The 23775-nt window shown below is 41.3% G+C and overlaps 1 protein-coding gene across 2 annotated transcripts in view; it reads left to right on the top strand.

Annotated features, from left to right (window-relative positions):
• Window positions 1-2193: 2193 nt before the first annotated feature.
• The window catches only part of SENP5 (SUMO specific peptidase 5), a 47685-nt gene continuing 26103 nt past the window's right edge, over window positions 2194-23775 (top strand). Inside the window, exons 1-2 of one of the 2 annotated variants that reach the window (XM_027537441.1) lie at window positions 2194-2382; window positions 17285-18825. In XM_027537441.1, coding sequence (XP_027393242.1) covers window positions 17316-18825 — 1510 coding nt within the window. In that variant the 5' untranslated portion in view covers window positions 2194-2382; window positions 17285-17315. The remainder of the gene's footprint in view (window positions 2383-17284; window positions 18826-23775) is intronic. The other variant, XM_027537432.1, reaches the window with a different exon arrangement.

Genomic DNA, 23775 nt, shown 5'->3' on the forward strand with positions numbered 1-23775 from the left:
CTGTTCAGAAGCACGGACTCTTTTGGTTCTTGAGTCAAACTCAGTATCTGCAAAGTCACATTCTCATGGGGAGAGAATGCCATTGCATCACTTCACATTTTTTAATGTTTTAAGCCAGCTTTTCTACTCTCCTTCACCCTCATCAAGAGGCTCTTAGTTCCTCTTCACTTTCTGCCATTAGAGTGGTGTCATCAGCATATCTGAAGTTGTTGATATTTCTCCCTGCAATCTTGATTCCAGCTTGTAGCTCATCCAGCCCAGCATTTCGCATGAAGTACTCTGCATACAAGTAGGGTGAGAGATACACAGTGTTGTATTCCTTTCCCAATTTTGAACCATTCATTCCATGTAAGGTTCTAATTGATGCTTCTTGACCTGCATACAGGTTTCTCAGGAGACAGGTAAGATGGTCTGGTATGCCCATCTCTAAGAATTTTCCAGTTTGTTGTGAACCACATAGTCAAAGACTTTTGCATAATCAATGAAACAGAAATAGGTGTTTTTCTGGAATTCCCTTGCTTTCTCTGTGATCCAGTGAATGTTGGCAATTTGATCTCTGGTTCCTCTGTCTTTTTTAAATCCAGCTTATACATCTGGAAAGTCTCAATTCAAGTACTGCTGAAGTGTAGCTTGAAGGATTTTGAGCATAACCTTACTAGCATGGGAAGTGAGCACAACTCTGTGGTAGTTTGAACTTCTTTGGCACTGCCCTTCTTTGGAGTTGGGGAGTCCTGTGGCCACTGCTGGGTTTTCCAAATTTGCTGACATAGCTAGAGCAGCACTTTATAACACCATCATCTTTTAGGATTTTAAATAGCTCAGCTGGAATTCCATCACCTCCACTAGTTTTATTGGTGGTCATGCTTCCTAAGCCACTTGACTTCACACTCCAGGATGTCTGGCTCTAGTGAGTGACCACACCATCGTGGTTATCTGGGTCTTCAGGACTTCTTCGTACAGTTCTTTGTATTCTTGTCACCTCTCTATGCATTACATCTAGATACAGTTATGTAGACCAAGCAGTTCTTGAAGGGTGCAAAGAACATTTATTTTTGTTCCTTCTTCTCCAATCCATTTCATGGGGCTAGTTCTTCCCTTTTCCCTGGATGAAATTTAGAACAAAGTCTCAGGCAGTTTTACCAGCAAGTTCTTAGAATATTCAAGGAAAAATTATTCCAGTCCTGCACAAACTATTTCAGGATGTAGAAAACACCCCTCAAATTCTGTTTCGAGGATAGCATAAAACGTGATACGAAAACAATATGTGAAATTTACAAAGCAGTCTCATTCATGAAAAACCGAATCTAGCGATGTATGAAAAAGGTAGTACATTCCAATCGAGTTACGTACGGTTAGGTTTATTGCACAGACTTACTAAACACCTGTAAGTCAGTCACTATTTGGTGCTGGCTGGGGCTGTAGTCGGAGAAGGCAATGGCACCCCACTCCAGTACTCTTGCCTGGAAAATCCCATGGACGGAGGGGCCTGGTGGGCTGCAGTCCATGGGGTCGCTAAGAGTCGGACACGACTGAGCGACTTCACTTTCACTTTTCACTTTCATGCATTGGAGGAGGAAATGGCAACCCACTCCAGTGTTCTTGCCTGGAGAATCCCAGGGACGGGGGAGCCTGGTGGGCTGCCGTCTATGGGGTCTCACAGAGTCGGACACGACTGAAGCGACTTAGCAGCAGCAGCAGCAGCACGGGCTATAGTGGTGAATAAGCCCAGGCTCTTCCCTCCTGGCGGAGTGTTCTCAGCCGAAGAGAGGCAAAGCAGGGATTACAGAGGCACATAGCGATGCCAAGAGGAAAGATCACCATCGAAAAACCAGGGATGAAAAACCTAGGCCAGGCTTCACAGTGCATCCAGAGCAGCAACGTGTCTTTCGCTTTTGGCCAAAGAGAGACTAATGAAGAGAGAGGTCGTATAGTAGCTGTGGTCTGCCTTAGCCCCTTGGCGGCTGTGGTCCGCCAAGCCCTTTCAAACTTGAGAGCAGCATGTAAAGAAGCCTCAGACCCGGTCTGACGTTCAGATCCTGGTTTCTACAACCCTCCTGCGCTAGGAAGGAGGTGCCGGGGCGCGACCAAATGCCTACCGGGAGGGCCGGGGAGCGTGCGCCGCCCTCGCTCGCTCCCCGCCCTCCACACACGGCTCGGGCGGGGCCGAGGCGGAAGAGGACTGAAGGAGGTGACGGTGTAAGTGAGCGCCGGAGTCGCGGCAGCGGATCCGGAGGAAGCTCGGCGGCGGTGGCTGCTGTAAGCAGGCCGAATTCCTGCTGGCTGACGAGGCTTCCTCTAAAGCTGGCGAAGGCGGGGCCGCAGTCCGAGCTGCCGCAGTATCTGGACCCACGACGGGGCAGGTGCCGGCAGCAAGGGACGTAGGTAAGCGGGAACCTGGGTGTCAAATCCGGCGCATGACTGGCGGACCGAGCTGGCTGGCTGGCCATTCCCGCGTCAGTGCGCGCCAGCTCAGCACCCCGGCCTGGAGGCCTGGTGCACTGCTCTTCCCCTACCACCGAACCAGAGGCAGTGGATTTCTCCCCCGCGCTTCTGTGCCTTTCTAGGGACGGGGAAGGAGCTCGTCCCGAGGGACCAGTGTCCTCCCCTCCTTCTCACCAGTTCGAGCTGTAAGAGGCAGAAGCGGAGAGGGCTAGCGCCCCCGGCCACTCCTCCTGAAGCCGGGGGAAGCTTTGAGAGGAATTGCTGCTAGCAGAAGTCCTCCAGCTCCTGCTGTCCTGGGTTTTGTTCGGACAACTCTGCTTCCGTCATACCTTTGGTTCCATCCTTCACATTCCTGGGACCCGATTCTAGTAAACGGGTATGGCACAACTGAGTATTTGGATGGTCGGAAGCCTGTTTTCCCATCCTGTTTATGCTAGGTAATATCAACCTCCGCTCCACTGTATGGCCGCTCTTGGTCATACAAGAGTGACCACTCTTTTGCGGAGGAGGGATGCAGCGAGGGTGTCAGAGGTATGGGATTTGGACTTGGAGTCAGAAGAACTGAGTTGAAATTCTGGTCTGCCATTTGGTATTGGCGTTAATCTGGTGTAGACGTTTTTAACCCATTTAACATGCAACATTTTAACCCATGTAAAATGGAACTTTCTTTTATCTATATAAATTAGTTTAGAGAAGAAAGCAGAATGTTAATCATAAAATATTTGGGGAATCAGGTTAAAAACTTGGCTTAAGAATAGCCAGAACACGTAATGGTAGGTTCTTAGCTATGTCTTTTACCCGGAATAACTACGCTTCATGTGGGGAAGGGTGTCAGAGAAGATACTAGGATCTTGTGTGTTAAAACCTGACTATAGTCTTTGCTTTGGGTTGGGCAGCATTAGAAAGAAATCAATTTCTCCTAGTCACCCAGACTTCTCATGCTTATTGATTACACATTATTAGTATATGAGGTATGACCTAAATCAGTTTTGCTCCTTTCTTAGGATAGTTAGTGGGTCCTTTCTAGGAAAAAAGCTGGGAAGGGCTTCATTCACACCTTGGCCCACACTAGAAGGAATTCTTTGCACGTTTCCAAGGACTTCTCCCTCTGCCTCTGAAACATTTCATGTTAATTAAAAATGTTCAGAGAATAAATACAGGAACTTGAATCCTTTGAGTGGCCGGACATTACAGTTCCAAGTTAACATGAGAAGAGACTTTTCTCTATATTGGTAAGAGAAGAAGTTTCCTGGCTCTGAAGTTTAGTAGCGCCTAAGTTAGAGAAGTGTTTGGGGTGGAGAGAAGGGAGATGGAATTAGTGACTTGAATGAGCAGCACCTGTTCTTACAATTGCTTTGTCTCACAAATTAAGGATACTTGCCTTTCCTCATTGGAGCATGATATGCTCAGTGGAGCATGATGAAGTGTAATCTTCCCTTCCTTTGAACACAGGATTGTCAGTTTGGGATTTTGAGTCATGGATACGGAAGGAACCTTGAGGGTCATCTAATCCAGTGGTCCAAAATCTGCAGGACATCAATATCAGTTGGGGAATTAAAACCCCTGATGCCCAGTCACTCCCTTAATAGATCTGAAATGGGAGCCCGGTATTTGTGATTTTTCACAAGCCTTTCAGGTGATATTCATAGTTTGAAAATACAGATGTAGATCACAGTTTATAAACAGGCTTAGAGAGGTGAAGTGCTGTGCTCAGTTAGTTTGTTGCCTATGCCTCTTTAATTTTTTAATGTTTCTCTTCTATTCCTTAACAGATAACCTTATTTGAATCAATAGTACTGTTTCAGGTTTTCTAGTGCTGAGAGCACAGAAGTGGAAAAAAATGTCATTTGTTAGTAGTTTGGGGCTTCCCTGGTGGCTCAGAGGGTAGAGCGTCTGCCTGCAATGCGGGAGACCTGGCTTTGATCCCTGGCTTGGGAAGATCCCCTAGAGAAGGGATAAGCTACCTACTCTGGTTTTCTTGGGCTTCCCTGGTGGCTCAGATGGTAAAGAATATGCCTGCTATGCGGGAGACCCAGATTTGATCCCTGGGTCGGGAAGATCCCCTGGAGAAGGAAATGACACCCCACTCCAGTATCCTTGCCTGGAGAATCCCATGGACGGAGGAGCCTGGTGGGCTACAGTCCACGGGGTCGCAAAGAGTGGGACACGACTGAGCGACTTCACTGTGTAGTCCTGTTTTCATAGTTCCCTGTGCAGTTAAACTCCTTAATGCTCTTTAATGAAAATAATAGATTTTACACTAAAACTTTTTTACTAAGTATTGCTTAGGGTTTTTGTTTTTGGTGAAAAAAGTGAAAGTGAAGTCGTTCAGTCGTGTCCGACTCTGCGACCCCGTGGACTGTAGCCCACCAGGCTCCATCCATGGGATTCTCCAGGCAAGAATACTGGAGTGGGTCGCCATTTCCTTCTCCGGGGGATCTTCCCAACCCAGGGATCGAACCCCCGTCTCCCACACTGTGGGCAGACGCTTTTAACCTCTGAGAGTTATATAAAGGTCATGTCACTTTATAAATCAGTTTTTTAGACTTTTATGCCAGGCCTTCATAAACCGTGGAAAAATTCCAATTTAGAAAAATTTTGCTTTTGTTCTGGCTTGTCATGAACCCACTGTACTATCCACATGTGTCCTCCCACCCTCTCCTTCATCCTGGTATACATGACCTCTTTGTATCACTAGCCAGCTTCCTATGGAATTCAATTTGAGAACTGTTAGAGAAGCCCTGTAACGTCTCTAATTGCCTTATAAGCACCCGATTTAACTAGAGGTTCTCAGGATTGCCTTAAGGTGGTCCTTGAATTTTAGTCCCTTTTTCTTTTTTGATTAATTGTACTGTACCACTGATTCAAAGAATTTGATAAATGTCTAGAAAGGATCAACTGATGGGGAAGTAACAATGCTTTATATGTATTTTTCTTACTCATTATAGTGAAAATGTGACTTTTGCTGGGGGTGGGGGAGTGATATTTTCAGGATTCTTAAGAAATAGATTATTAGACATAATTATTATTATTAGATTTGAACATTCTCTTTTGGGGAGATATATTCATTATCAAATTATTCTTTGATAAAATAAGAATCACTGAAGCAATGAAAAAGCTATATTAATAGTAGATTCAGAAATGGATCCTATGTCACAAATCTAAAGGAAGATGCTGAATTATTTTCTTTCTAAAAATGACCCTATTTATAGCATGTTAACTTCCTACAACTAGATGACATGGGGCATTCTGAATTCACTGATTTAAAAAGTCATGTTAACAGGTAATTTATACATTCAGAATTTAGAGAGACGTATGCTATGTGTCTAAGATGAAAAACTGAGTTGCTAAGTCTTTACATTTTAAAATTTTGTGTCTGAAGTTCCTTAATTCTGAAGCCTAAAAATTGTTGAATTTCAGATTCTAACGGAGTACACTTTCCAAGTAGAGGTATTTAGAAAGGATAAATGCGAACCCAGGGTTCACAGTTTTAATATAAACTAGTGTTACAGATTTAACATAGAAGCAAAGGCAGGAATGGGACAGTGGCAGCTTGAAGACCCTCTGAGAAGTGGAGTTCGGCAGTCACTTGTTGGTCCTTGAGGCAGTCTTCTCTGTCTGTAAGGACTTGAGACCAGAATTGGATATGTGAATTAATCCACTTTATATGTGGTGACTGAATTGCCTATCAGAAATGTACAAATCTTCAGTTTTCAGTCTTGATCTTTTTATGATTCATTCATGTCCTGTGATGCCAGTGGGAAGTATTTTTTTATTTTTGCTTTGTTTTTAATCTTATTTCCTACTATAAGCCATTCATTCTGGGACTTCCCTGGTGGTCCGGTGGATAATGCTCCACCTTCCAATACAGGGAACACGATCCCTGGTTGCGGAGCTAAGATCCCACTTGTCTCCGGGCCAAAAAACCAAAGTGTAATACAGAAGCAATATTGTAACAAATTCAAGAAAGACTTTAAAAAGAATGGTCCACATCAAAAAATCTTAAGGGAAAAAAAAAACCCACAACACCATTCATTCTCATTTTTGAAGAGCAGGTAACCTCCCCCGTGTTCATTTACTACACAACTGTTCTCATTATTGTCTTGTTTTGTCGATCAGTCATATCCAACTCTTTGTGACCCCATGGACTGTAGCCAGGAGCCAGCCACCAGGCTCCTCTGTCCATGGGATTTCCAGGCAGTGCTGGGGTGGGTTGCCATTTCCTTCTCCAGGGGATCTTCCCAACCCAGGGATCACACCCATGCCTCCTGCATTGGCAGGCGGACTCTTTACCACTGAGCCACTTGGAAAGCACCTAACTACAGGAGAAAGAACTGTTTCCTAGTGGTGGTTGAGTTAACCTATACAGTGATTCCACTGCAAACACAAATAAATATTGGGCCTCTTAAGGATTGTTCAGACTTTAGGCTGTCCTAGGGTCAGTGAGTATCTAATAAGAGTTGAAAGCTCACTTGTTTCCCTTGTGTGTTTGTGTTTTATCTCTTTTAATATATACTGTCCATATTTGCTGTGCTGTTTATTTTATTATTTTTTTGGCCTTGTCTTATGGCTTGTGGGATCTTAGTTCCCCGACCAGGGATTAAACCCCAGCCCTCACCAATGAAAACTCAGAGTACTAACCACTTGACCATCAGGGAATTCTCCTGGTTTATCTTAGAAGAAATGTTGGTATTTGGTGAACACACAACAGCATGGCCGAGAATATAGGAGCAAAAATGTTAAGGGACTCTCTGTGGAGGTTGCTTTTAATTTTAACTACATGTACTCTGAGTTCATGCTTGGGATTTATTGATTTTAGGGTACACTGGTTGGACTCTTACTGGATAGCCTTCAACAGTGTTATCCTTGTCTTTTTTTCCTTAGGCTCCTTAGATTTCCCAAAGAAGAATCTTCAAATCTCTGGCTTGGAGCTTATAAACTGGGCTGTCAGCAGTCTTGTAGCTAACCTGGGGAACATCGTAGAGGTTTTAGCATTCGGTGTGTAAACATTCACTTATGCTCATTGAACTCAACTATTTTCAGTATGATACCCTCATTCTCAACTGGACCAGATGCTGTCCAGTCCAGGAACCCTTTGTTTTCCCTTCAGAGCTGCCTTATCCAATGTGGTAGCCACTAGCCACATGTAGCAATTAAAATTTAAATAATTAAAATTAAGTAACCTTAAATATTTAGTTCCTCAGTTACAGTAGACACGTTTCAGGTGGTCAATAACCACATGTTTCCAGAGACTTCCATATGGGACAGGGCCAATACAGCATATTTCTATCATTGCAGAACTTCTGTTGGTCAGCGCTGTTACAGTCTAGAAGGCAAGGTTGGGGGGAGGGGCAGTTGGCTGGGTTTTGTGGAGAGTAGGAGGGTATTTAAACAATTGATCCATACCCTTGTTTTTAGCATGGTGTTCACATCCCTTTTATAGAACCTGCTGCTGATGATTCCTGACCTGTTTTGAGGCACTGTTATGTAAATTGAATTGCTTTTTTCATTGCAAGCTTGACATTTAACTTTCTTAGGTCTTTAAGTCAATCTGCATTCCAACTTCCTCTCTTCCATGTGCTTTAAAAAAAAAAAAAAAAAAACCTTAAAATCTGCATTTCACTGTGTGTCAATTTTAGTTTTAAAAGATAAGTTAAAAAATTCTTTATTCTCATCTTAATGGGGTTTTAGGAGGGAATAAAAGTAAAATACATCTTTAGTCTGCCATCTGTATCCGTAAGTAAGGTACTCCATCAGTATTTAAACACATACAGCTGTCTCCATTTTTTAAAAATCTGCCCTCATATTTGCTTATGGTTCTTGAGCAGTTTTATGTATTGTTTTCTTTACTCCATCTTGACTTTTGTCCTCTCCATTCTACTAAAATTCCTCTTGTGAATGTCATGAGAATCAGCTGGACACTTTTTAATCCTTATCTTGCTTGACCTCTCAATAGCCTTTGACTGACCATTTCCCTCTTTCTAGAAACTTTCCCTAGCTTTCTGGGCACCACACTTACCTGATTTTCCACTTTATTTCCCTAATCATTCCTTCTTACTTTCCTTTGCAAAGTAGCTTCTTCCTTTTCCTCAACTCTTACGTCCTACAGTTCCTCAGGACACTACCCTACTGTGCATTCTCTTCTGTGTTTTACAAATTTTCCTTGGTGAGTTTAGCATTTTCTGTAGCTTTGGTTACTATCAGATGATGACTTAAAGTGGAATTTCTGTGTTGTTCTCTTTTTAGAGTTCCTGATTTGTGTATCCACCATTATGATCCACTTAGATTTCTTACATTCACCTCAAATCTAACATGTCTAAAACTGAAGAGATAGCCAGTATAATCTTCCTCCAGTCTTTATTTGTTCCATATAAATTATACCACAATCTCCCCAGTAACTCATACCAAAGTTCTTACCCCTGCATACTGGCTTTCCCACAGTCTTGACGTTTCTGACCTGAAAAATCTCAAGATCAATTCACTTTGCTACTTCTCCCAGTTTTCCTTTCATCCATTCACCATGCCTACATTTACCTATAACAGGCTCCTAACAGGTTTCCTTTCCTGTGGTCTTCTCCCAGGCATTCTGCACACTGCAGATAGAATGATCTTTTTAAGCATGCAAATTGGGTCTTAGACCTGTCTTTGTCTTTCAGTGGCTTCACACTACCTTTATGTTAAACAGCAGCATCGTTAATTTAGTTTTTCTATTTCTTGCCTACCTCTCCAGCCCCTTTTAAGTGCTACATGCCCTCTCCTGGACTTCTATTTATCTGTTCACTTTAACTAGTAACTCTTTATCATCCTTTGAGCTTAAAAACAATTCTTTCAGAGAGGTCTTCCTTGACCCTCTTGCCAGATATTCCCATGGCTCTGAATTTTACCTTTCTTATATGCATCACATTTGTTTATACTTGTTCAGATGACTCTCCCACTAGACTATATATTTTTTGAAAGCACAGCGCTGTTCTATTTGTAGAAGCTCAAATATTTATTGAATTTAAGTTTAATAGTTACTTGTATATTTTTATAATTTCAGCCATTATAATCAGCCATTCTGATGGTGATTGTTAAAATCTCCATCAGAAGTGTTAATTTACCTTTTTTTCTTTTCTTTTTGGCCACACTGTGTGGCTTGTGGGATTTTAGTTCCCCAACCAGGGCTTGAACCCAGGCGCTCAGCAGTGATAGAATGGAGTCCTAACCACTGGACCGCCCAGGAATTGTCTAATTTAAAGGCACAGTCCAGGTAGCTTTCTCTAATTGGGGGAAGACTTTTTAAGAACTTAATTATATGCTTTTTCCTACTTCAATTGAAATTTTTTATGGACTTAAGGAGCTTTGTGTGTACTTTTATGTGATGTTCTTCATAGAATAAATATCTGAGCTTTCCTGGTGGCTCGTGGTAAAGAATTTGCCTGCCAATGCAGGAGACACAGGTTTGATCCCTGATCCAGGAAGATCCCATGTGCCCGGGAGCAGCTAAACCCTTGGGACACAACTGTTGAACCTGTGCCCTAGAGCCGGGGAGCCACAACTACTGAAGCCCATGAGCTAGTGCTCTGCAACAAGAGACTGTTGCCTACCAGGCTCCTGTGTCCATGGGATTTCCCAGGCAAGAAAACTAGAGTGGGTTGCCATTTCCTCCTCCTGGGGATCTTCCCCCCCAGGGATTGAACCCGTGTCTCCTGCATTGGCAAGCGGATTTTTTAACCACTGAGCCACCCAGGAATGTCCTCAAATTTTTAAATGTTTAAGAAAAATTTAAACTTTTCACACTTTTAAGTAACTTCAGATTTCCAAAAATATTTACGCTTCACCCAGCTTTCCCTCAGTTTATATTATGTTGGTCAAAACCAGGAATTAACTGACCTATATATCTTATTTTGGTTTTCCCACCAATTTCCTTTTTCTAGATTAGGACTCAATCCAGGATTACACATTACATTAGTTGTTTTGTCTTCTTAGTCTTAGCTCTTTAATCTGGGACAGTTGCCCAGTCCATTTTTTTCTTTCTTGATGGACACTTTTGAAGAATATTGGCCAGTTTTTTGTTTGTTTTTTACTTTTTGGCTGCATCACAGGACATGTGGGATCTTAGTTTCCTGACCAGGGGTAGAACCCACACCCCATACAGTGGAAGCAGTCTTACCTGCTAGACTGCCAAGGAAGTCCATGGCCAGTTTTCTTACAGAGTGTTCCTCAATGTATATTTGTCTATTATTTCCTTACGATTAAATTCAGGTGTTTTTTTTGACAAGAATACCACACATATGATCTTGTGCCACATCAGGAGGCATATGCTGTCCATATGTCTCTTTACTGGGGATGAAGGAGATGTTTGCTGAATTTTTCTATTGAAAGGCATAATTTTACCTTTTGTAATTTGAAGTATCTTGTGGAAGGTACTTTGTATTTTCACCCTCTAGTTTTAGATTCTTGCCTGAGTCAGTTATTTCTGAGAGGAGTGCAAATTGTAACTTTTCTATTCTGTTATTTCTTCTATATTTATTAATTTGAAAAATCTCTGTAAGGATTCTCTCTTATCCTCATTTATTTATAGACTCAGGATATTTGTTTCATTCTTGAGTTATCAGCCATTTCTATCATTACATACACAGTTGCTCAGGTATTTTGGCCTTTATGGGTCCCTTCAAATTGACTCCTGTGTTCTTTTGACATGTCATTATTTTTTTGAGCACTTGTTTACTTTCTGACACTACAATGATATTCCAGGCTCATCTTCTACTTCTGCCCCGGCTCTGGAGTCAGCCATTTCTTTTGTTACTGGGATGTAATTGCTTCTAGTCTCTTTAAGCAGATCGAGCTAGGAAATAAATAGGAGTATGTGTATCTCTAGATCTGTACCTGTGTGTAAGTGTGTATAAAACACCATGAGTTCATGTGGATACCACAAAATGTAGCTTCTTTCACCAACATTCTGAAACCTAGCTCTGATTATCTACAACATACTTACTTACTTGCTCAATTTTTGAATACTGAGAATATAAGTTAAGAATTAACTCACTCCTCTGTGAAAAGCAAATTTGTTAATTAAAGAACAGTATTTGTATACAATCCTTTTGATTCTGGGGTGTGAAAGTGAAAAAGTGAAAGTCACTCAGTCGTGTCTGACTCTTTGTGACCCCATGGACTGTAGAATCCATGGAATTCTCCAGGCCAGAATACTGGAGTGGGTAGCCTTTCCCTTCTCCAGGGTATCTTCCCAACCTAGGGATCAAACCCAGGTCTCCCGCATTGCAGGGAGAGTCTCTACCAGCTGAGCCGCAAGGGAAGCCCAAGAATACTGGAATGGGTAGCCTATCCCTTCTCCAGCGGATCTTCCTGACCCACGAATCGAACTGGGGTCTCCTGCATTGCAGGCAGATTCTTTACCAATTGAGCTATCTGGATGTATACAGTCAGAATGTTTTCCTAAGTTACTTTGGGTAATTCTTTTCTGCTACATTCTTTCAGGGTGGTTATTTGTGATACAGTTAGGCTCATTGGTTATTATTTGTGTTCCATTTTAATTATATGTATATTTTTAAATTATATGAAACATTAGCATAGTCCTGAAAGTCAGAACTTTACAAAAAAGGTGTATTTAAGAAGCACCACTCCCCTCTCATCCCTTCTATATTTTCCTCTTCCTCATTCTTTTCACCCTATTCCCATCTGCCATGCCCTGTAGGTAACTATTCTCATTAGTTTTTGGTTTGTCTTCCTGTTAATTGATTTGGGGGGCACAAAAGGGCAGATACATGTATACTATTTTTTCTTTTATGAAAGGTGGCTGTATATCGTATAGTAAAGAATTTAAACTTGTGCAGAATGAAAGCCTTTATCCTTGGCTTTTAAGAGGTAATCTCTAAATCCTCAGAATGCAATGTCTGATTTGCCTGGGGGCTTGGGTCACTGGTACTAACAATATGATTTAGAATGGGATTGGCCCCACGGGAAAAAAACAGCAGTGTGATTTAGGCTAATGACTTTGACATCATTGGATCTCCAGGGGGGGTAAAGATTGAGCTCTGTCATGTGAGCAATCAGTTATGCCTATGAACCCCAATAAAAATTCTGGACGTCAAGACTTTGATGAGCCTCACTGGATTGCAGTTCTTGTCACACTTAGTCATACGTTGATGCTGGGAGAGTAATGCTGTCTCTACTCTGTGGGGAGAGGACAACTGGAAGCTACGCATTTGTTACTTCTCCTGGATTCTTCAGTATGTACTTCTTCACTTGGGTGATTTTAATCCACATTCTTCAACTGTAATAAGCCATAGCTATTAATTTAACAGTTTTCAGTGAGTTCTGTGAGTCCCCGAACTTTGAGTTGTTGCCAGAAGTGGAAGTGATCTTGGGTGGATTGTTTTCTCTAACTGCACACTTGGCTAAACTATTGCAGTGGCATATCACTGACACTCATTTGAACTTTGCTTTTATCATTTAACCTGGAGAGTACTCCATGTTCATAGACCTTATCCTTATTCTATTATAGCTTCATTCATTGTGTGCATAGTTTATGCAACCACTGTCCTATGTATGGGCATTTAGGTTGTTTCCAATATTTTTCGATTACAAACATTGCAGTGAATGACCTTGTACTATGTGTTTTCATTAGTATCTTCAAGGTGAATTCCTAAAAGCAGAGTTCTTGGATTAAAAGGTAAGTACTTGTATGGTTTTGTTAGATATTACCAAATTCCTCTCCAAAATGACTTTATCAATTTGTATTCCCACAGGGAAGTATACAAGTTTTTTTTTCTCCCACCAACAGTATATGTTGTAGTAACTTTTGCCAAAATTTTTGAAGTATGATTGACATACTAGTTTCAGATGTACAACATAATGATTTAATATTTGTATGCTTTGCAAAATGAATACAATAAATCTAGCTAAATCCATCACCATACATAGCTCCCCACCTCCCCAATTTTTTCCTTGTGATGAAGGTTTTGGAAATTTACTCTTAGCAACTTTCAAATACGCAGTACAGTATTACTAACTGTAGTCACCATGCTCAGAGAAGGCAATGGCACCCCACTCTAGTACTCTTGCCTGGAAAATCCCATGGACGGAGGAGCCTGGTAGGCTGCAGTCCATGAGGTCGCTAAGAGTCGGACACGACTGAGCGACTTCACTTTCACTTTTCACTTTCATCACTGGAGAAGGAAATGGCAACCCACTCCAGTGTTCTTGCCTGGAGAATCCCAGGGACAGAGGAGCCTGGTGGGCTGCTGTCTATGGGGGTCACACAGAGTTGGACACGACTGAAGCGACTTAGCAGCAGCAGCAGCAGCAGCAGTCACCGTGCTATACATCATCATGAATGACTTGTTTATATATTTATTTAAGGAAGTTCGTACATTTAACCCCCTTCACCCATTTTGCCTGTCTCCCAAGCCCCCTTTGACAGTTTTTTAATGCGTGAAGTTGAACGTGTTATGTTCAAAGGACATTTAAAAATCCTTATTTTTGAATTGTTTCCTTATGTCTTTTTTCCATTTTTCCATCAGCCTTTATTGTTCAATTTTAAATATAAGTAATATTAGCCCTATTTTAAGCTAAGCCTCAGCCTTCTGTTGTTTTTCATCATTCCTTTAAAAAATCTAGGATATTCATTTTTCCCCAGTGGCTGCGATATTTTCTTCCTTGAGGATAGTACTAGGCTTTTTTTTTTTCCTCTTGTTTAAAAAAAAAAATAATGTGGTAAAGTATACATAGCATAAAATTTACCATTTTAATCATTTTTAGATATACAGTTCAGTGGCATTAAATATGTTCACGTTGTTGTGCAGCCATCACCACCATCCGTCCTCAGACCCATCTTTGTTTTCCTAAACTGAAATTCTTTCCATGAAACAATAACTTCCCTTCTCTCCCCTCCTCATTTTTAAAAAAATAACATTTGCTTATTTGGTTGCACTGGTTCTTCATTGCTGTGCGCGGGCTTTCTCTAGTTGCGGTAAGCAGGAGCTACTCTTGGTTGTGGTGTGCTGGCTGCTTTTGTTGGGGAGCATGGCTGGTAGACCCTTGGGCCTCAGTAGTTATGGCCCGTGGGCTCTAGGGCGCGGGCTCAGGTGTTGTGGCACAGGTGCTTGGTTGCTCCAGGGCATAAGGAATCTTTCCGGACCAGGATTGAACCCCTATCTGCTGCATTGGCAGGCAGATTCCTATCTGCTGTACCACCAGGGAAGTAAGTTCTCCTTGGTTTTTTTAAGTTAGCTTTTCTAAATATGCTTTCAGTTTTATCTGTTTGTTTTGGTCTACTTTTTATCCCTAGAAGTCTGGTGATTCTTAGTTATGCTGTCATTGAACCACTAAGAAGTTGCCTGGAAATTCTGAGCTTGTGGTGAGACTTGTCAGCTATAGGGTGCACTGTGAGCCATGTTGGGCCATTTTGTGGGAGGATATTTGTATTTATGTATTCTCTTGCGTATTAATCAAATTCTCCAAAGAAGAATCTTCCAATCTCCTGCTTGGATGGATAAGATAGCATGCCAGGGTTTGGGGAGATGAGTGGGTAAGTATTGAGGGGCTTATGATCAATATATAATTCCTGTAATTCCATTTTCCTGCTGTTCCTGGGATCCCCTTGTCTGCAGAACTTCCTTTCTGAAGGAGAAACTTCTAGTCTTGGGTAGGGGAGGGATTTGGGGTCTCATTGTTTCTTAAACTTGGGGGTTATTATTTGGGCCTGTGTCCTTGTGGCATACCTAATACCAGTATACCTTTGGTCTTTTCTCTTTGAATGATCTATCGCTGCCTCACCCCTCGCTTGCTCCCAGAACTGATCTCCGCTTTGAGGGTATACACCTTTCTGGGAACTCAATGGGGAAAGAGATTCAGCGGAATTCACTATGTAAAACTATCCTCATCGATAACAAAGATGTGGTACATATTAAATGGAATATTACAGCCATTAAAAAGAATGAAATAAGGCCATGTGCAGCAACATGGATGGACCTAGAGAGTGTCATACTGAGTGAAGTAAGTCAGACAGAGAAGAGGAAATATCGTATGACATCCCTTATATGTGGAATCTAAAAAGAAGTGATACAAATGAACTCACAAAACAGAAAGCTACTCATAGACTTAGAAAAGGAACTTATGGTTGCCCGGTGGGGGGTGGAGGGATAGTTGGGAACTTTGGGAAGGTTGTGTACACACTTCTATATTGAAAATGGAAAACCAATAAAGACCTGTTGTATAGCACATGGAACTCTGCTCAATGTTACGTGCCAGCCTTGATGGGAGGGACTTTTGGGAGAGAATGGATACATGTATATGTATGGCTGAGTCCCCTCGCTGTTCACCTCAAACTATCACAGCTTGTTAATTGGCTGTGTGTGTGGGCATTAGTCACTCAGTCGTGTCCCCCAATACAAAGTGTTTTGGTGTTAAATAAAAAGTCATGAGCAAAAAACCAAAACAAACAACTAAGTTATCCTCTTGTTTGTACCCTTGCTCTCAGTTGTATATGATGTGCCTGAATGTTCTGGTTCATTCCTCTGAGAAAGTGAAACTTTGATCATCTGCCATGGTAGTGGAAGGGATCTTGGAGTCTAATTGCTGCTTATTCAGACTTTCAGCCAGTCCTTCCTTTTTCTGCTCTCCTCATTCCCTGACGTTCATGGGTATTGTTGTTCTGCTTCCTGAGCCTTTCTGAGGTACTGTAACTTGCTACTTGGCTTCCTGTACTTCTGGCTTAGATTTCAGCTCTTTTGACCTGCTCTATTATCAGTCATTCATCTGCTTTTTTCTTTCAACAGTTTTATTGCTCTTGCCTCCTTTTTTGTTGTCATTGAGAGTTTTGGCCTTTTTTAAAACTCCATTTCTGTCATCTTAATGAGACTTGTAGAGAGAACTGAGGTAAACATGTATTCAGTCCTCCTTTTTTCATTTCCTCCAGAGAAAACTAATGCACAGAAAGGTAATACAGCTTTTCCTAGTAAGTTGCTATTAATAGTAGCTGAAATTAGGATGTTGGTTTTTTACTTCTTCTGTTAGACCTGCAGTGGCTGGTGCCTTTCTTTCTAGGTTAAAGAACCTTCAGTGGTGGTAGATCTTATTAAATCTGAGGGGAAATTATGTTTGATTTTGACCATCATTTTCATCTACCTTTTCCTATAAGTGTGTTTCTAAAGTTCATACACAGATACACGTACTTGTGTTGGTTCTTTTTTCTTATGTTCACTTGACTGTGAGAACCGTGACTGGAGGAGAACACATGACAGGGCCCTGTCTTGTCATAGGCATTCAGAGGGTCTTTGGCTGACAAAGCATTGACTGCATGCATTTATTGACTATCTGCCTGTGGATTACTGTTTATAGAGTAAAAGTCCCTGCCTTGCCTTTCCTTTGTATTTCCTTCCATATAAAATTTGTTGTATGGAGCAAGTTGTTTTGATGTAGACTTAGTTTTAAATGGTGTCTGGTTGCATCTCCCTTCTCCATCCTTCATTTTACAAATGAGAATACAGAATTCAGGTGACTTGCTTAAAGCTAATGAGAAACAAAGCTAAAACTTACAAATTCTCTCCTGACTCCCTGCCCTTTCTGCTTCATCAGAAACTGGCTGCATGTTGGGAAATGATTATTGAAACTTGTTTCTATCAGAGGCAGATACGTTAAATGGGGTTATGTTGGAGCAGTCAGTCATGTCTTCCCTTATCCCTCATTTTCATTGTGGGAAAAGCCTTGATCAGGTAGGATTTTATTATATCTTATAATGAGCGTCATATGCTTTTTTCAATTTTGTAAAGTTTGCTGTGAATATATCATAATGACCTTATTTTTAGGGTAGAAGTATAAATTTTCTTTCTCTTCTTTACAGCTGCATACAGATCTCATTATGCATCAGAAAAATGAAAAAACAGAGGAAAATTCTATGGAGGAAAGGAATCCACTTAGCCTTTTCTGAGAAATGGAATACTGGGTTTGGCGGCTTTAAGAAGTTCTACTTTCACCAACACTTGTGCATTCTGAAAGCCAAGCTGGGAAGGCCAGTTACTTGGAGCAGACATTTGAGGCAATTCCAGTGCAGAAAGAAGGGCCTTCAAATCCAGAAAACGTGGATCCAAGATGAACCACTTTTTGCTAAGACAAAAGGCAATGTGGCTATCCAGAATCTTTGTACTTCCGCCTCTAAAGTGAAAAGAAAGGACACCAAGCACTTCATTTCCTCCTCAAGGACCTTCCTGAAACTCCAGGCAGAGAAGTTGCTGTCATCAGCAAAGAACTCTGATCATGAATATTCTGGAGAGAAAAGTCTCTTGAAGGCAGCTGCTGACTTACCAGTGAATAGTGTTTTAGGTCAGGCCAATGGTCACAGACCTAGGACGGAGCCACAAGCTTCTGATTTTCCTATGAAGTTCAATGGGGAGAGCCAGAATCCAGGTGAGAGTGACAGAATCGTGGTCACCTTAAGCAACCATAAGAGAAAGCGCTTTTGTTATGGCTGCTACCCAGGGCTGGAGCACCACAGGAACGGGGGACCCTTGATTCCAAAAAAATTTCAACTTAACCAACACAGAAGAATAAAAGTATCTCCTCATATGATGTATGAGAAATTACCCATGATTAGATTTCGGTACAGGATTCTCAGATCCCAGCACTTCAGAACAAAAAGCAAAGTTTGCAAGCTAAAAAAAGCCCGGCAAAGCTGGGTGCAGGTCACCGGGGACCATCAAGAGACCCTTGGGGAGAACGGCGAGGGTGGCAGTTGCAGCCCATTCCCTTCCCCGGAGCCTAAAGACCCTTCCTGTCAGCATCCACCACACTTTCCAGATATGGACAGCGATGCTGTGGTGAAGGGAAAGAACTCTCATGTGCCTGAGGGCCACACTAAAGGAAGCCCTCTCTTGGACAAGGAGCTTAGTTTGGATGGAGCATTCCCTGACCAACAGAATGGCAGTGCCACGTACACCTGGGACCAGTCACCCTGTTCCTCTCCTAAATGGGAGTATACAGAGCTGATTCACGACATCCCCTTACCAGAACATCATTCTAGTAACATGTTCATCTTGGAAACTGAGAGAGAAGTTACGGCTCTGGGTCAGGAAAATCGGACAAGTACTGTCAGTGATGACCAAGTAAAACTGTCAGTGTCTGGGGCGGATCAGTCTGTGAGGAGTGTAGATGGGCCTGTGTCCGAAGAGACTGTTCAGAATGAGAGCTCGTGCCAGATGGATGAGGATGGCTCTTTCAAGCAGAATATTCTTAGTTCCAAGTTGCTGGACCACCCTTACTGTAAAAGTCCACTGGAGGCTCCTCTGATGTGCAGTGGACTCAAACTAGAAAATCAAGTGGGAGGTGGGAAGAACAGTCAGAAAACCTCTCCAGTGGATGATGAACAGCTGTCAGTCTGCCTTTCTGGTATGCACTCTTCTTTATCTCCCCCCCATCTCCAGCCCACACCTGCTGTATGTTATCCTTTCTAGGACAGGCCTTTCTTTTTTCCTTCCACAAGTTTCCCTTTAAGCAATTAGACGTTTTCCTTTTATATTATTACATAGATGTTCCATAGTTTTGATTTGGTTTTTGATCGATGACACTCGTGTTGCTTCTAGTTGTTCCCTTCTATAAATAGTGGTACAATGAAATTACTTCTTTATACTTACATGATTGTTTCTGTAACTTAAATTCCTAGTAGTAGAAATAATGGTGAAAGAATACTTACACTTAAAACTTTAAGAGAATTGTTAAATTATCCATTCACAGTTAAACCAGTTTGCACTTGTGAAGTTTTGTCAGTCTCATAGATCACATGAGAATTGTCTTAATTTGCCTTTTTAAGTTTAAAGTTTGAACGTATTTTTCTATAGTCACTTGCCATTTTTTGTTTGTATATAATTTTATTCTGCCTATTTTCCTATTGGATTATTTATATTTTGTTTAGTGTATGAGAAGCTCCTGTGTACCAGTGCTGGCTCTAAGAATGTAGCAACAAACTGGATACGCTGATTCTTACGCTCATAGTCTTTAGTATCATTATAATTTTAAAGTTTTTAAATTAAATGTTTGTAAAAGCCCTCAGTACCCTGACTTTGTGTATAATATTTTTGTCTAACAGAAAATTTCAACTCTTACATGGTAAAATGTATCTGTCTTTCCTTTATGGCTCAAGTTTTCACATCATGCCTTAATGTCTTCCTGTCAAAATCTACCCCATGAAGTTGTTTGCTATAAACACTTTTGGCAGACAGCATGGCAGTATCAGTCTTCGACCCATTCCCCTTTTTGCCATTTAGCTAAGATATGGAAGAGTACAAATATATTTGTAGAGAGACATTACTTATAGTATTGTCTTAGTAGTACAACACTGAAGATAACTAAAACAATTGTTGCTCTGGACTTATAATTTACGGCATGTCCAGGCAGTATACCGTGAAGCTGTTAAAGAATAAATTCGATCTGTATTTTGATACTGACCATTGTTTATATAAAATGAAAAAAGCAAGTAGCAGAACAGGAGGCCACTTTGTTAAAAGATACATATGCACATATGAATGCATGTATATATGTACGCATAAGCATTTGTATAGGACGTGATTGATTGGTTGATTTAGTCGCCAAGTCTTGTCTGACTCTTACACCTCCATGGACTGTAGCCCGCTGGGCTCCTCTGTCATGGAATTCTTCAGGCAAGAATACTGGAGTGGGTTGCCATTTCCTTCTCCAATAGGACATGACACATATATTTAATTGTTATAAGTGGCTTTTTTGGGGAATTAGGAGGGTTACTTCTTGGTGGTTTAAACGATTCTGAACGCTTTTTTTTCCACCAGTTATATGTGCATGCTCGCTCGTGTCTGACTGTTTGCAACTCCATGGACTGTAGCCTGCCAGGCTCTTCATCCACTGAATTTTTCACTCAGGAATAATGGAGTGGGTTGCCATTTCCTCCCCCAAGGGATATTCCTGACCCAGGGATTGAACCCGCATCTCTTGCATCTCTTGAACTCCAGGCAGATTCTTTATCACTAGTGCCACCTGGGAAGTCCAGTATGTATAAAAAATGTTTTCCCACAAAATGACAGTCCTAGAAAAATATTTTAAAAATTTTTTCCTGTTGTTTATGCTGTAGTAGAATGAAGACAAATTTTCCTGCTGTAAGGTTAGTAGAACCATGATTTCTAAATCTGAACAGGTTAGCATTTACCTACAAATACTAATTAACTTGTATCAAGAACTTCCAGATGTTCAAGCTGGATTTAGAAAAGGCAGAGGAACCAGAGATCAAATTGCCAACATCTGTTGGGTCATAGAAAAAGCAAGAGAATTCCAGAAAAACATATACTTTTGCTTCATTGACTATGATAAAGACTTTTACTATGTTGGATCACAACAAACTGCGGAAAATTCTTAAAGAGATAGGAATACCAGACCATCCTACCTGCCTCCTGAGAAACCTGTATGCAGGTCAAAAAGTAACAGTAAGAACTGGACATGGAACAATGGACTGGTTCCATATTGGGAAAGGACTGCGTCAAGGCTGTACTGTCACCCTGCTTATTTAAATTAGATAGCAGAGTACATCATGCAAAATGCTGGGCTGGATGAAGCACAAGCCTGAATCAAGATTGCCAGGAGAAATATCAATAACCTCAGATATGCAGATGACACCACCCTTATGGCAGAAAGCTAAGAGGAACTAAAGAGCCTCTTGATTAAGATGAAAGAGGAGAGTGAAAAAGTTGACTTAAAACTCAGTATTCAAAAGACAAAGATCATGGCATCTGGTCCCATCACTTCATGGCAAATAGATGGGGAAACAATGGAAACAGTGACAGACTTTATTTTTTTGGCTCCAAAATCACTGCAGATGGTGAATGCAGCCATAAAATTAAAAGAAGCCTTATCCTTGGAAGAAAAGCTATGACAGACCTAAATCGTGTATTAAAAAACAGACATTACTTTGCCAAAAATGGTCCATCTAGTCAAAGCTATGGTTTTTCCAGTAGTCATGTATCGATGTGAGAGTTGGACCATAAAGAAGGCTGAGCACCAAAGAACTGATGCTTTTGAATTGTGGTGCTGGAGAAGACTCCTGAGACTCCATTGGACTTCAAGATCTAACTAGTCAAATCCTAAAGGAAATCAGTCCTGAATATTCATTAGAAGGACTGATGCCAAAGCTGAAACTCCAATACTTTGGCCCCCTGATGCGAAGCACTGACTCATTTGTAAAGAGCCTGATGCTGGGAAAGATTGAAGGCAGGAGGAGAAGGGGACAACAGAGGACGAGATGGTTGGATGGCATTACCAACTTGATGGACATGAGGTTGAGCAAGCTCCAGGAGTTGGTTGAAGGGCAAGGAAGCCTGGCGTACTGCAGTCCATGGGGTTGCAAAGAATTGGACGTGACTGAGTGACTGAACAACAATCAATTAACTTACAAATATAGATGGAGCACTTCCAAAAAAAAGTTGATAAACTGAATGTATCCTAGACTTAAACTGTAGCATAACGTGAGGATATAGGAGTTTTTACAGTTTTATAGTTTTTACACATTTAGTGACCTATAATTATTTTAACAAGTTAAAAGAGAAAAATCGTGGCATCTCAGCAAGTACTGAAAGCCTGTTGTTTAGTCGTTGTGTCCAGCTGTTTGCCCCATAGACTGTAGCCCAATAGACTCCTCTGTCCACGGGATTGCCTAGGCAAGAATACCGGAGTGGGTTGTCATTTCCTTCTCCAGAGGATCTTCACAACCAGATCAAATCTGCATCTCCTGCATTGGCAGGTGTCTCTTTACCACTGAGACACCAAGAAAGCCCAATCTAACAATAAGACGTTTTAAAGCATGATTGAAAACTCAGAAGCAATTAAAAAATATATACTGTTTTTTTTTCCATAAACATTAAAATCTCATAAGTATAGATAAGAAAATTCGTAAGTGAAAATTTGAAAAGTTTAGGTACACGTGTCCTTTGACCCAGAAATTTTAATTTTAGCAACTGTGTTCTAAGAAAACACTAGAATGAGGATATATTGAGGGCTTTAATTGTAACATTATTTAGACAGCTAAAAAGTAAGAACTTAAATGGTTGTCAGTAGAGAATTGGTTAAAATATGGCAAATCAATTTAATGGACTACTAGATTGTTTTGAATTGACTTAGGAAAAAAATTCATGTGTTGAATGTAAAAAAGCAGCTTCAAGAAGAATGAATATAGTTTGCTACTTATATTTTTAAGATATATATCTTCAGTTCAGTTGCTCAGTCGTGTCCAACTCTTTGCGACCCCATGAATCGCAGCACGCCAGGCCTCCCTGTCCATCACCAACTCCCCGAGTTTACTCAAACTTATATCCATCAAGTCGGTGATGTCATCCAGGCATCTCATCCTCTGTCATCCCCTTCTCCTCCTGCCCCCATTCCTCACAGCATCAGGGTCTTTTCCAATGAGTCAACTCTCTGCATGAGGTGGCCAAAGTACTGGAGTTTCAGCTTTAGCATCAGTCCTTCCAAAGAACACCCAGGACTGATCTCCTTTAGAATGGACTGGTTGGATCTCCTTGCAGTCCAAGGGACTCTCAAGAGTCTTCTCCAAGGGTCTTCCTAGGGCATTACAAATCCATGTTTATCATCTGAAAGTGAAAAAAAATATATGAATAAAAGAAAACATAACTTAAAATCCCCTAAACACTGTCATCCAGAAATGACATTGTTAATGAGGACACCTCTTGTTACAAGTTTGGGATTGGGTCCATATTTGCTTGGTAGAGGAGATTGCTTTCTTACTTGAAGAGTCTCAGTTAAGGTTGTTGGGCCTAAAGTTTAATTTTTTGTTACTAGGGGCAATATTTTTGTATAAAATTCGTTCCTTAAATGCAGTTTCTCAAATATTGGGAATTTTTATCTTTTGTTTGTGTCCATTATCCCATGTAGAGACAAGATTGTGCTTAGACAACTATAAGATATAGTAAACACTCTAAGAATTGGACACAACTGAGCGACTGAACTGAACTGAACTGAACTAATAGGCAAACTTACCAGGCTTCTCTGGTAGCTCAGTTGATAAAGAATCCACCTGTAAAGCGGGAGACCTGGGTTTGATCCCATTTAATCCCTGGGTCGGGAAGATCCCCTGGAGGAGGGGATGGCAACCCATTCCAGTATTTTTGCCTAGAGAATCCCCATGGACAGAGAAGCTGGGCAGGCTGCAGTCCATGGGGTTGCAGACAGTTGGACACGACTGAGCACAGCACACAGCTTATATGAATGGTGCCTACTAGATCTTATTGGCAAACTTAAGGCTGAATGAATTCCTAGTTTAGAAGCCCCAAATTTTCATTTCCTGCTCTGACTAAACTGGAACAC

Source organism: Bos indicus x Bos taurus, chromosome 1 (genome assembly GCF_003369695.1).
Source record: "Bos indicus x Bos taurus breed Angus x Brahman F1 hybrid chromosome 1, Bos_hybrid_MaternalHap_v2.0, whole genome shotgun sequence".
NCBI classification, from domain to species: domain Eukaryota; kingdom Metazoa; phylum Chordata; class Mammalia; order Artiodactyla; family Bovidae; genus Bos; species Bos indicus x Bos taurus.